Source organism: Fusarium subglutinans (genome assembly GCF_013396075.1).
Source record: "Fusarium subglutinans strain NRRL 66333 chromosome Unknown NRRL66333_c0000108, whole genome shotgun sequence".
NCBI lineage: Eukaryota > Fungi > Ascomycota > Sordariomycetes > Hypocreales > Nectriaceae > Fusarium > Fusarium subglutinans.
This window is the reverse complement of record NW_023502171.1, coordinates 145,465-158,449: the sequence shown is the minus strand read 5'-3', so window position 1 is coordinate 158,449 and position 12,985 is coordinate 145,465. Positions and strand designations below refer to the sequence as shown.

General features: G+C 48.7%; 3 protein-coding genes across 3 annotated transcripts; 2 read left to right on the top strand and 1 right to left on the bottom strand.

Moving 5' to 3' along the window:
* Positions 1-1,520: 1,520 nt before the first annotated feature.
* On the top strand, positions 1,521-3,016 carry FSUBG_8140 (neutral amino acid permease; the record flags this gene model as incomplete). The annotated part of the gene is made up of 2 exons (XM_036686518.1): positions 1,521-2,311; positions 2,359-3,016. The coding sequence occupies 2 exons, from the start codon at positions 1,521-1,523 to the stop codon at positions 3,014-3,016; spliced, it is 1,449 nt and encodes a 482-aa protein (XP_036536408.1).
* Positions 3,017-3,505: 489 nt separating this feature from the next.
* On the bottom strand, positions 3,506-5,362 carry FSUBG_8139 (uncharacterized protein; the record flags this gene model as incomplete). Its single annotated transcript, XM_036686516.1, has 1 exon — positions 3,506-5,362. The coding sequence occupies one exon, from the start codon at positions 5,360-5,362 to the stop codon at positions 3,506-3,508; it is 1,857 nt and encodes a 618-aa protein (XP_036536407.1).
* Positions 5,363-9,767: 4,405 nt separating this feature from the next.
* On the top strand, positions 9,768-11,344 carry FSUBG_8138 (neutral amino acid permease; the record flags this gene model as incomplete). Its single annotated transcript, XM_036686515.1, has 4 exons — positions 9,768-9,926; positions 9,978-10,239; positions 10,288-10,645; positions 10,696-11,344. 4 exons carry the CDS (start codon positions 9,768-9,770, stop codon positions 11,342-11,344), a joined length of 1,428 nt encoding a protein of 475 aa, XP_036536406.1.
* Positions 11,345-12,985: the final 1,641 nt, after the last annotated feature.

Genomic DNA, 12,985 nt, shown 5'->3' with positions numbered 1-12,985 from the left:
TTGGGTCTGAACATGTTGTAGAGAAGACGTGAGATTTACCAACTTAGACAAGGTTCTCCCACTGGCCTCACCATCAATAAAAACACCCCTGAAGATGATGACATTCGCGTATGCAAGAACGTTGCACCGTCAAAAACACTGCAACAGGGTGACATTTCCCTACTACGGTGCATGAAACATCACAAGGATGAGGAATAAGGTTATCAGATCAACAAATTCGATGGCCAGTGTCGCAGACTACCCTGCAGACATCCAATTCCACTCGCACTCCAGTTTTGCCAACGCGCGACCGCCGTCAGTGGGTAAAGACCACGGAGAATTACATGATGATTAGTTACCATTCCATATTGCGCGAAAGAAAGCGTCGTTGAAATCGCCAAGGGAACGTCGGATCACCTCTCGCCTCACAACAACATGACAAGCTTGGCACCAAAAGGGCGCCGACCACGGATCTCGCTCTTTGCGGCTTACCTTCCTCCTCCAGCATAAACTCCAACGGTCTCGGACATTTAAATTACAGGAATAACCATAAACCCGCCTCACCTCAATCCACCAAGTGGCACCAACCACGCGTTACGCAAGGATCTTCACGCGGCCCGTAGGCAAAGAACATTTCCCAGAAGGAATTTTTTTCTTCCATCCTAGTTTTCATCATGTCACCCAACTCCACCATCAACCTCCGATCGGAACATGAATGTGGATTTCGCGTATGTAAATGCCCAGCTTTTTCGGCTCCATTTTCTACGTAAAAGAAATACCAAAAACACGAGTAAGGGGAGGGGTTCCACTGTCAGATGTTGTTTTTGACGTGGGCTCATTTAAGATCAAGGCTGACATAACCTTAAAACTCTATTACAGCGAATTGACTATGCTAATTGAAACGGGAAAAAGGGAATAGTGGCGAGATAATAGGGAATAAGTGCCGCACGGAGTCGAGGCCGGATACTCGGACATACGTAATGCTCCACTGGCTGCAAAAATGAAAAGTTAACGGAGGCAAAGACCCACTGTTCCGGTGCTCCATCCGGCGGATCTGCCGGGGTGGCCGAGGACCAATCGGCAGGGAGGTATCTACAAAGCATCAGCATCTTTGAGATTACCTAGTTACCTTTGCGCTCTCGTCAAGGGACCTTCCTATCCTGTGTTGCAGAAGAGGTTATCACGTAATGAACTGAACAGCTTCACTTCCCCCACGGGGAGCTATCCTCTTGAGCAATTCCAGCTCTTGTAATGCTACAGCTGCAATTGGATCACGGAGCTTGCTCTTCCCCATCGAACCACCAAAAATGTACATCATAGCTCCCGCCACAACCTCCGATCGGAGGGCTTTCGGCCTGGGGTATAACATAAAAGGACGATAATATGGAGAACTACGGGCCGCTAATAACGTCAAGTCTGCCCACGAACCTTCCATTGACTTTTCCTTTCACCTTCTACCTCCTTTCCCAATTCACTCTCCCCATTCAATCTGTTCCGCCTCGTATTGAATCAGTAGCTACGCAGGACCGTGGCACTTCACAATGGGCATCATGAAGTTCTCAAAAAAGCCCGTCGAGCCTTCACCGCTGACATCTCACCCTCCCGAGTCCAGCGCCTCAGACACAGAACCACCAAAAGACGAGGCCGATTTCCAAGCCGTTCCTGCTGGTACTGAGGAAAAGGGCAATATCTTTGATCAAGGCGGGAAGACTTACAGGACCCTTGGACGATGGGATACCGTCCTGATCTTGTTCACAAACCAACTGGGTCTTGGAATCTTATCCCTTCCGTCAACGATAAAAACCCTTGGAATCGTACCCGGCATAATTGCCATTCTCGGCATCGGCACATTATCATGGTACGCCGCGTACGAACTCCTCCAATTCTACCGCAAACACCCAAATGTCGTCAGTATCGTCGAAATGACCCGCATTGTCGGCGGCCCATGGTTCGAGTCCTTCGCCGGCTTCGTCATGATGATCCAAGTTGTCTTCATCGTCGCTTCAGCTACAGTCACGCTATCAGTTGCGCTGAATACGCTTAGTAGCCATGCGACGTGTACTGTCATCTGGATTCTTGTGGCGTGTATCGCGTGTTATCTTCTGTCGATACCAAGAACGATGAAGTTCGTGTCCAAGGCAGGAATTCCCAATGCTGTCAGTGTTGTGGCGGCTTGTTTGATCGTTTTGATCAGCTTGGCGGTCTCGGGACCTGCGACTGCGCCTGAGGGGTGGCGTAAGGAGATCAAGGTTGTTGGAAACCCTACGTTTCGCGATGGTCTCAATGCGTGCTTGAGAGTTGTGTTCTCGTACGCTGGCACATTCACGTTCCCGTAAGTTCTCCCCTTGACAGTGGTTGAACCAAACTGACAGTAGACAGATCATATATGGCCGAAATGCGCGACCCTGCGAAGGACTTCCGTTTCGCCCTCGCTGTCCTCGAGATCGTCAGCACCCTCTTCTACATCGCCATGGCCGTTGCCCTGTACTGTCTTGCCGGCGATCTCACAACATCCCCCGTCCTGTCTGCCGCATCCTCAATCCCCGCTAAAGTCGCATACGGAATCATCCTCCCAGCCGTCGTAGCAACGGCCCTCTCAATCGGCCACACAGGGTGCAAATACGTCTACGTTACCGCGATGCGCCAAATGCGCGCAACCCACCAAGTCACGGATAACAGCGTCAAGTCTTGGGTCACATGGATCTTGTCCGTGACGGGATTTTGGGTTCTGATCTTTGTCATCTCGAACGTCATTCCTATCTTTGATTCGATTCTGTCGATCACGGCTGCGACGACGATTCCGTGGTTCACGTACGGCTTTGCGGCGATTTTCTGGCTGCATCTTAACAAGGGTCTTTATTTCTCAACGTGGCAGAAGGGATTGCTTACTGTTGGAAATGTGGTCATGATTGGACTTACGCTGTTCATGAATGCGGGAGGATTATGGGCAGCTATCACTGAGCTGCTGGATCTCTTTGCCAATAGCAAGGATGGCATTGGGGGAGTTTTCTCATGCGGAGATAACTCTATCTTCTAAGCGAAGTTCTATAAAGTATAGAAATAATATTTATTGTTCATCTGATGTTCAAGATCATCCCTAAAAGCTAGACCGATCAGGGCTACCCTATCTCTTCACAGCTGTGCACGTGATGGAATCATGATGCTATAATGTCCAAGTTGTGAGCTAGATGTGTTATTTGCAGTTGAGACTCGTGCCTGAGAGCTTAAACCAGCAGACAGAACTTAGTAATCATGATGCATTGTATCTCATACATTTCTATAGCTAGATTGTAGTACATATCGATATACCAGATCGCCAGCCTCGATCAACATGACGATATTCATTCCCTGTGGCACCCAATATTTGCTCGCACAACCACGGCTCTCTTCGATCATTTCCTTCCACAATTTTGGACCGTTACATGCCTCGCGATTCACGGTGAGCCCAAAAATGCCCTTCCGTGCAGCCCAAATACAAGCAGCACTGCTGGATAACAATGTCCTGTTCTATTTTACCTTGAGCTCCTCACTGATCGTCTGAAGAACCGCTCGATTCGAGGCACCATCCCTCATATCCTTTGGCTTCATCGATAAGCCTATTCCTCGGATCCTCCAGAGCGCGCTCTGCCATCTTTTCCATAGTTGCATCATCAATGCTGCGGCTTTCGTCCTCCGATGGCATGCCATGATAGCCAGGTAAACCATCTTTACCAACCCGAACTCGAACTTTGCCTAGCACACCAAGCGTCTCAAGCCAAGCCATGCGCCGATTGAGAATTTGAGACCACCTGTCAAACATGTTTACCTTGAAGTATGCTTCGATCGGAAGATCTGATGGTTGTGTATACATCTGGAACTCGTGTGTCCAGATAGTGCCGCACTTCAGGTTACTTCCGAACAGAGATGTCGGACCATCCTTGGTCGTATCGAAGAAGTAGTTTGTGTAGGGGAAGTCGCTCGTGGTTCGTTTGCAAAAGGTGATCTGGGCAATAGCTTCGGGGATGGCGATTTTGATCTCTACGTCGTCCGTGGTCGGTAGTGATGGGTGGCTCAGGATTCGTAGATCGGGCATCCCAAGCAACGCCTGTTCAGTCGGAGATAGACGAAACGTGCCGGAGTAGTCTTGGGGGAGAACCATCTTGGTACCATTGACCATGAATGGGAAAATATCCACGCGTTCGTCCACGATAATGTTGGGATCAATCGACTCAGCCTCGTATATAAGATCGCGCACTCGGTCAGAATCAATAGCGGACTCATCAATGAGAAATGCGCTACCACCCTCTGTCAGGATATCGTTGATATACATGAGCTGTATGATGCGAAAAGGGTGAGCAAACGCAATACACTGAAGGTGCTCATGAATCTTCAACCAGTGCTCAAAGTAAACCAGGAAGACGGGCAGAGAAACTTCAGGAACTGGCTCTTTAGCATGTGGTTCTCTACGCTTGGTGGGGCACTCAGAGATAGTAACCCAGAGCTCAATAGCGAAGAGCATGGCTGTAGCGTTGAACTTGTCTTTAGGATGAGCTTTGGCGAAAGCAGCCAGATCCGAGTAAAGTCTGGCTGGGTATCTCATATTGGAAACGTAAGGAGCGCGGTAAAGAAATGTCGCAGGCTTACAGTCGATGTAGTGATGCTGCGCAATGGAAGGAAGGATTTCTCGATAGCGGCGATTTTTGGGCCCATGGAGCCGACCAGAGTCGACGCATTGTTCAAGAGAGGGCGAAATCTGGTGAGGGACTTGCATAGTTGTTGGTGGCTGAATAGAAGCAACGACGATCGGCGTTTGTCCAGTGTGAAGGGATTGAGCGGACTGAAAGGCCAGACACTTCGCTTGCTCGGCAGTGAGGTCTCCATCAGCAAATGCCTTCCTCCAGTCCTCCCCAATCAAAAGGTGCTTCACTGCGCGAAGATTTCCAGGTACGGTGAGAGCATGATGGAAAATGACCTCGGATTGGGAGAGAGTCCCTTCAGAAGGAACTTCGAGTTCCAAACCAGCGAGATCGTCGGCATTCGAGTATATGTGATGCTTAATAGCCGCCCTTGCAAGAACTGGCTCCAGCGTGTACGCAGAGTAACCGACCAGTAGCCGTGCTGGAATCGAAGCATCGTAGGACTCTGTACCCTGGTACGCATGCATCGATCGAGATAGGGGATCGAGATGATGAAAACGGTCTCCATCCCAAATGAGAGTTCCGCGGTTCAGGACGCTGGTTGTGATCCATTCGCCTTTTAATTGCCGGTTGTCATCAAAGTAACCTCCACCATAACGATTTCCGACAGTCTTTGCGATGAAAATGCCCTCTTCACTCATGAGAGCGGCCTTCTTCCCTTTAATAATGGTGCGCGCACCTCTCCATGGAGGCGGCTCTCGAGGCATGATAGCGATGCTAGTGATGAGCAACGTTGGTTAGCGCGAAGATTTGAGGGGAGTGAGCACACTCACCACTGAGTAGGCGTTTGGTGGAACAGAAAGGGAGAAGAAGCTGTAGGAATAAATGTCCTTGAGTTTCGGGCTATTGCGCTATCAGTATCGGCGATGGTTCTGAGTGACCGTAAGGTAAGCGCTGAGGGGGATGTCGTACTTGGTGCCGCGGAGGAGTGAGGGCAGAGATGCTGAGAAGCAAGGAAGGAAGTCTGTTAGAGAGAGGACTCACGTGATCCTAAGACTTAGGATGAGACGACATCAGGCTGAGATTGGAGTTGACAGTGCCAGGCAGATGGAAGTAGTGCCACAGCTTGACAGCGTCGTGAGACCAGGACGTTATTTCTGAGCCTGGCGATAGAGGTAGTGAGAGGATATAGAATTAGACTTATCTAGCAAGGAAGAGTAGATTACATTTAGGCCCGAAGCAAGTCCTGAGATTCTCACAGCCTCGAACGTAAGCAAGGATTTTCACCCTAAAGTAAAGGTATTTAGATAAGCTTAGGATACTCTGGGATAAATTTAAAACAGTCTTTAGCTAATTTATCTAAGTTTATTCCCTATTAGTGATCCAGAGCCCTATAGCTTTTACTATTTTATATCCTGCTTATTTTAAGCACTTTGTCCTTTACTTATTTATAAAGTTAAAGTAAGTAATTATATATAACCCAGAAAGTATAAGGATAGTAATTAATCTAGGTATTAATAAGATAGATAAATAAGATAGGAGATAATAACTTATATAAGATAAAGATTAGTAGTACTGATAATTTATTATTTATTATTAGATGCAGTGCTCCTTATTCTTAACACTATTGCGGGTCACAGTCGCAGAGTTTGACATGGGGGAGATGCTCAGCACACCATTATCGAGGATAGCGACTTTGGTCCGTTTCAACCTTGGGTGGTTTTCACATTTTAAAGTATAATAGAAGGATCGCCTAAACAAGGTTGATCTCGAGAGTCTCAAGTTGTAAGAGCAAATTAGTGTTGGAAGTTGTAAGGAAGAACTGAGGCCTGGCTTGCATTCTTCATCGACTTGAACCCCTCACGACTGAACCAATGGCTTATTGCAGCGCGGTTACCGCTCGAGTATAGACACAATGTCTCTATCCTCTCCCGTGAAGTCTCATTAAGATCACTTATAAACAAGTCAAGGACTTGACAATCGAGGTCCTGAACCCTAAAGCGCTCTACAGCTTCAGCCATCAATGTTTCGTCATGTGGGTTCACGAGCTTATCAGGTACCTTAAGCCTGATAATAGTCTGAACTTTCATCTTAATTTCTCAGCCTCTTGAAAGTCCTGAATACCTCGGTGTGCTGAGGCTGGAGCAAGCAATTGTCTTTGTAGACTTCTCTCTCTTCCAGCGGCGGGAACTCAACGGATCGTAGAGTCTTTTCATAACGAGGCAGTTTGTCTTTCTACGCTTGTAAAATCATAGAATCTATAAACTCTGAGACCCGGGATCCCTCGGAGTCAAATCGCGACAGGTCAAAGCAGAGTAGACCAACTGTTGAAAGAGTCAGTACTTGGCCATTTCTACTACAATGAATCACCTTCAAAGGCCCAAAGGCAATAAAAAGGGATTCCGCCGTTCTAACAGCTTTATGCGGGGGAAAGTACCTGATTCTACAGCTTTTGAAGATTAGAACACGTAAGTTATTGGGTGGCCGGCTATCGGATCCCCGCGGTAGCTTGCTCATTCGGATTCCACATTGAGCAGATGAGGATGCCGCAAACCCCGCAGACAGTAGATCAGAAAGGCAAGTGGATGAGTTGGCGAATGCTAAGAAACTGGAGAATTGACACGTGCGGGGAGCGGAGAAAGGGTTTGACGAACACCCCCAGGATCTATCACTTGGCACTTTCATGGATAGCGATTCCAGCACTGGCATGATTCCTCAGCTGGCTTGGCAGATGCATATTACTTGCCTCTTTCGATCTAGACCTCTAGGGTAACGCTTAGGATACATGGGAATGCCTTGAGCCTCTTTAAGTTAGGAATAGAGTATTACGTGGTTTCAATGTCTAGATTTCGATAATGAGCCGAAACAAACCGTATGAGAGGAACAGAAAGATGATAAATAGTCAGTAAAGTCTCTTTATTCCGAGAGAATTTGTATTCCTTCCAAGAAACCATGATGATTATCGCGACTTTGGTGCAATCGGAACCAGAATTCAACCATCACTACATCAAACCCCAGACTTCCCACTAGCTATCTGCACATACCATCACAAACCTACTCTCCCAAAGGCAGCTCGGACTCAACGGACAAGGTCAACGTTATCGAAATCTGTCATCACGCAAATACCTCAGCTCATGCTCAGCTCCACCAGCTTCGCCCCCTTCCGAACAGCACAGATCATGCATGAGCATGATATCCATTACGTGAGCCATTCCTCCAAGCTATGACCATATCAGCCCCAGCACAATACATTAAATTACAAAGTGCTGTTGATAACAACGTGGGATATCGCCAAGAAAGCTTTCTGTGTGCCAAGTAGTATCAACCGTGATCTCGGGACCGTTGCCGTGAACGGACCAACCTTGTGATAATCACCAGTTTAGCAGTTGAACTGATAATCACCAGTTCTTTCTTGAGCTTCTAAAAACAGAAAACATTCCGCTGGGATCTGTTGGTGAGACCATATTTACATAAAGAATTGCTCAGAGGGGATATAGACATCACGCAACCTTGACATCGGGAGCTGGGCCGGACCCTGCAGTCATCTTCCGAGATTACGATACAGAGCACGGTGATGTTGATTGATACAGCCCAAGATATGCGAGATGCTGCGGCAGGTCATCCGTTGGTTACGGAGTTGCCGTGGCCGTTTATCGGAAACGGTTCCGCTCTTCAAAAGGATCACTGACTACTTGAGCATCTGTGCAACCAGCAAAATTGGAGATTCCACAGAGTACGCACGCTGACTGCTACATAACGCACCGATGATTACCGCGTCTCCAACGTTTCATACCAAATGCACTGACCAGACACGACTTATCAGTAAAGAAAATGCCTCGCTGTTCATCAACACAGCGCGGAGGCTTTCCCGATGGGATAGCATCGGTTCAAGTTCAAAGACCCCTGACTTGTACTGTGCTGTAAACTTTACAGGGTGATCCCCGGAATGGTCGGTGATCTGCGACCCCGTTCGCAGCCAACCATCGCGCATCCCTGATGCATGCGCGAATTGTTCCAGAAGATTACTGCATAGAGGTAAAGTTTGGTGACGCGCCTCTTTTTTTTTTTACCACTGTGTTTTTATTTCCGGGTGCCGAGGAGTAATGCCGTGCGTGGAAAAGTTGCCTGTCTCGGCTGCACCGACGTCAGCCTTGTTTTTATTTTTTTTCCTTTGCAATATTTTCCTACGCAAGTCAGCTGTAATTGTAGAGAGAGTGATGAGACCACCTGGGAAAGCAGACCATTTTATGATAAACGCACTGGTATTAAATCAAGGGATCTCGGAGTGGACTCGGTCGTTTCCCGTACTCCGCTGCGAATGTGATATTGGTAACAAATTCCACAATTCATACTTGAAGCTCTCGTGTTGTGGATGCAAAGTCGGACTGACCCTCCGGCGCCCAATAAGCACGTCGAGTCTGATGCGCCGGGGGGGGGGTTGTGGATATTTTGGAGACCGGACCAGGCTCCCGACTGCGGAGCAATGGGGTAATAAGAACTGACACCTCAGCCAATGAGGCCCCGTCGCTTCAGATTATGGGGAGCAAGGCACCGCGGAGCAATACCTGACTCGCTATTCCCAGTGGAACTTCCAACGTCATAGCTTCATCTTTGGGCGAAAGTGCCTTTTTCTTTTACGTGATGGTAATTCTCAACCAAGAGCCTAGACAATGTCACTTTCTGCTCTGGCTCGTCAATCGTACTGCGACCCTCTTTCTCCGCGAATTCTGTGCTTGTTACGGGGGGAAACCCCATGGGGACATGGAGTAGCCAAAGAGACACAGAGTAGAGTGTCTGAGGGGACTTGGACTACCTACTCCACACACCCAGATAAGCCTCGCCAACACCGAGTTGCCTGCCAGGTTTTCCCCCCAGCGTATCACCGACTAACCTCTCTTGGGTAAATCACCACGGGGATCGACTAGGGGGCAAAGACCAACTTTATCAGCTAGACTCGTGTGCTGTATACAAAGTAGGATCGACTTCAACTTGTCTGAGCTTGGGGGAGAGCTTGTATAAGTTGTGTCCACAATCCCCAGACTTTGGTGCTTCATCTCCTCCACATTCCACTCACTCTCTCTTCCTTCTTCAGCCCTCTCCTCTTCTCTCTCTATCACTTTGTTTTGTTCGTTGGTCAATTCATTTTGCTCTTCAACAACAACAATCGACATCATGTCGCATTACTCTACCGGTCCTGCTGAGAAGGACCCCAAGCATGATTACGAGAATGATCAGCCAGCTTTGAACAACAACCCTTCCATCGCTGGCGAAGCCCAAGTTCACGATGATGTCTTTGGCGAAATCACCGACGAAGGCCCCAACTACCGCGCTGTACGTCGGTTACAACACCATCTCCATCTTCAGCTTAACTAATATCAATAGGTCGGCTGGATCGGCACCGTTGCTCTCATGATGAAGACCCAGATAGGTCTCGGTGTTCTGTCTATCCCTGCTGTCTTCGACGTCCTCGGTATCGCCCCCGGCATCATCTGCCTCATCGTTATCGCCGCCATTACAACCTGGTCTGATTACATGGTCGGTGTTTTCAAGCGCAACCATCCTCAAGTCTACGGTATCGATGATGCGGGTTTTTTGATCTTTGGCCGAGTTGGGCGCGAGATCTTCGGTATCGCTTTCTGCCTCTGTATGTACTCCTATCTTTCACCATAACGACATCAGCTAACAAACTCAGACTGGATCTTCGTTGCAGGATCTGGCATGCTCGGTCTCTCAATTGGTCTCAACGCTGTCTCTCTTCACGGTACTTGCACTGCCGTCTTCGTCGCTGTTGCTGCCATCTGCGGATTCCTGCTGGCCAGTGTTCGCACCCTCGGCCGCATCAGCATGCTCGCTTGGGTCGGCCTCGTTTGCATCTTGACTGCTATTTTCACCGTCACCATTGCAGTTGGTATCCAGGACCGTCCTGCAGCTGCTCCTCAGGAGGGTCACTGGAAGTCTGACTGGAAGGTTGTTGGAAACCCCAGTTTCACTGAGGCCATCTCTTCCATTTCATCTCTCATCTTTGCCTATGCTGGAACTCCTGGATTCTTGTAAGCTTTACTCAACTGTGATCTGTGATTCAACTAGCTAACTTTCAAAGTGCCATCGCTGCTGAGATGAAGCGCCCTGAGCATTACACCCGATCCCTCCTCATCTGCCAAGGTGGTGTCACCATCACTTATATCGTCATCGGCTGCGTCGTCTACCTCTACTGCGGCTCATACGTCGCCTCGCCCGCCCTCGGTTCCGCCGGTCATCTCATCAAGCGCGTCGCCTACGGCATCTCCCTGCCCGGTCTTCTCGCAACAACCGTCCTCGTTATTCACTTCGCCGCTAAATACGTCTTCGTCCGCCTCCTTCGTGGAACAAAGCATCTCTCTTCCAACAGCGCTATCCACTGGGGAACTTGGCTCGCTTGCACCATCATCACCACCGTCATCGCCTACCTCATTGCCTCAGGAATTCCCGTCTTTGGTGGTCTTGTATCCCTCGTTGGTGCTTTACTTGGTACGCTTATGTCGTTCCAGCTATACGGCTTTATGTGGCTGTATGACAACTGGGCCAAGGGCAAGCGTGATCCCAACATGAAGTGGTACCTCATGGTTGCTTTCAGCGTCTTTGTTATTGTCTCGGGCACTTTCCTCATGATCGGCGGCACTTACGGATCTATCGTCAGCATCATCGACTCGTACAAGGTTTCAGGTGGCTCTGCTGCTTTCGGTTGTGCCGATAACTCGAATTCCACTTAAGCGCAGCGTTGTTTTCTTTTAGCATTGTGTACTGTATAGCATTGGATTTAGAGTAGAAATACATAGTCATGTATTATGAGTTGAAGAATACTTCTATTGTCATATTTACAAACCATAATTCCGTGTTTCTTACGACTTGATACCTTTGATCTCAATTCAGTAAACTTCTCCCGAGATGCAGACGGCAAGTAGGGAGAAAAGGTTACCAAGGCATTACGATTCTGAGGTACATCAACTCACAGAACTTGATAACTATTCGGCTTGACTCTCAACATACTTCTATCATGACTTGCCAACTTACGCTCAAACTTGGGGCGACTCGACTCATCCATCGTCAACCAAGCTTGGCTGTAGCATTCCCCGCAAAACACCGGATGAAACCCATGATCTCTTGTGGATATCAACCTCAGCAAACCCGTTAGACTAAGCGCTTCCCCATCCCCACTGCGCGCATTTCACCGCTAGGCCGTCGATAGTCTCGATACCCATATCCACAACTCATCATCACATCAAAGTGGGTATTTCAGATAAGACTCCAAAATCAAGATTCTGGACTGCCATCTGTTGAGTCATTCAATGATCAAATTTTGCCTATCCTGACGTCTGGATCTGCGTGAGCTACTAAGTTAGCCTGTCGGGTGGCGGTGACTACTGTAGCTGACACTGTCCAGCTGAACTCTAAAGCTTTCAATGCAGAGTTCGCCACTGAGTTGGAGAAATTTGGAGAGGAGGAGCTAGGTGACGCCGACGTCAGGGATGTTTGTTTTATGCAGCTGGACTCCTCTTTGGATGACACTTTGGTTCATATCGGCTTATTGAAAACCAAAATTCGGCACTGATATCTCAACCATGAATGGGGCATTTAACTAGCTTTGCGAAGTGGATATTGACATGCAGGGAGGTTGGAGATATCGGCAATCGTCGGTAGAAGAGAATGGAAGAGATGGGGCTCTTGAGGCTGGGTCATGCAACGGTCAACCTCAATTCGGGAACCCCAGATCCGATGCCGGAGCGGTCCCTGATTCAATTGTGTTGATAGTTATCCAGCCACTGGGGCTCTTCCTGCTGAGGTCGGTCAGTGATGATCAGGTGACGCCTAAATCAACATTAAGAGCCAGACCACCTTAATCAATCTGGGTCTGAGTGTACGTGCATATATACGATATCTTCTGCCATTGATTGATCGTCCCCGGCTGTGTACTCATCGCCGCAACAACGAGGTTTCGCCGTCCGGAAAACAACCCTCTATAGCCATAAGCACACCCCAGCGCCGCGAGGGTGCATCCATCCCCAGGGCGAACCCACGCGGAAGCTAGATAATCAACACTAGCCTGAGGAGGCGATGAAAACGTAGGGGAGATGTAGCTTGTTGACCCGGCGGGAGAAAAGCTCGTGCGTGCAGAGCTTCTGCCATCGTGCTTGATGTCGCTATCGAGGGATAGCGAGACGAGATTGGGCTGGGTGACGGACCAGGGTTCTGTAGTGTCGTCGAATCCAAGATTGGTGAACGTGGGAGGACCAGCTGCTTCTGTAGTAGTGGCTTCGGAAGTTGTTGTACTCTCGGTAGTGGGGGTAAGCCCTGTAGTCGAGACGGATGCTGTAGCAGTGGGTTCTCGTGACGAGGTAGTTATGTCGGTGCTA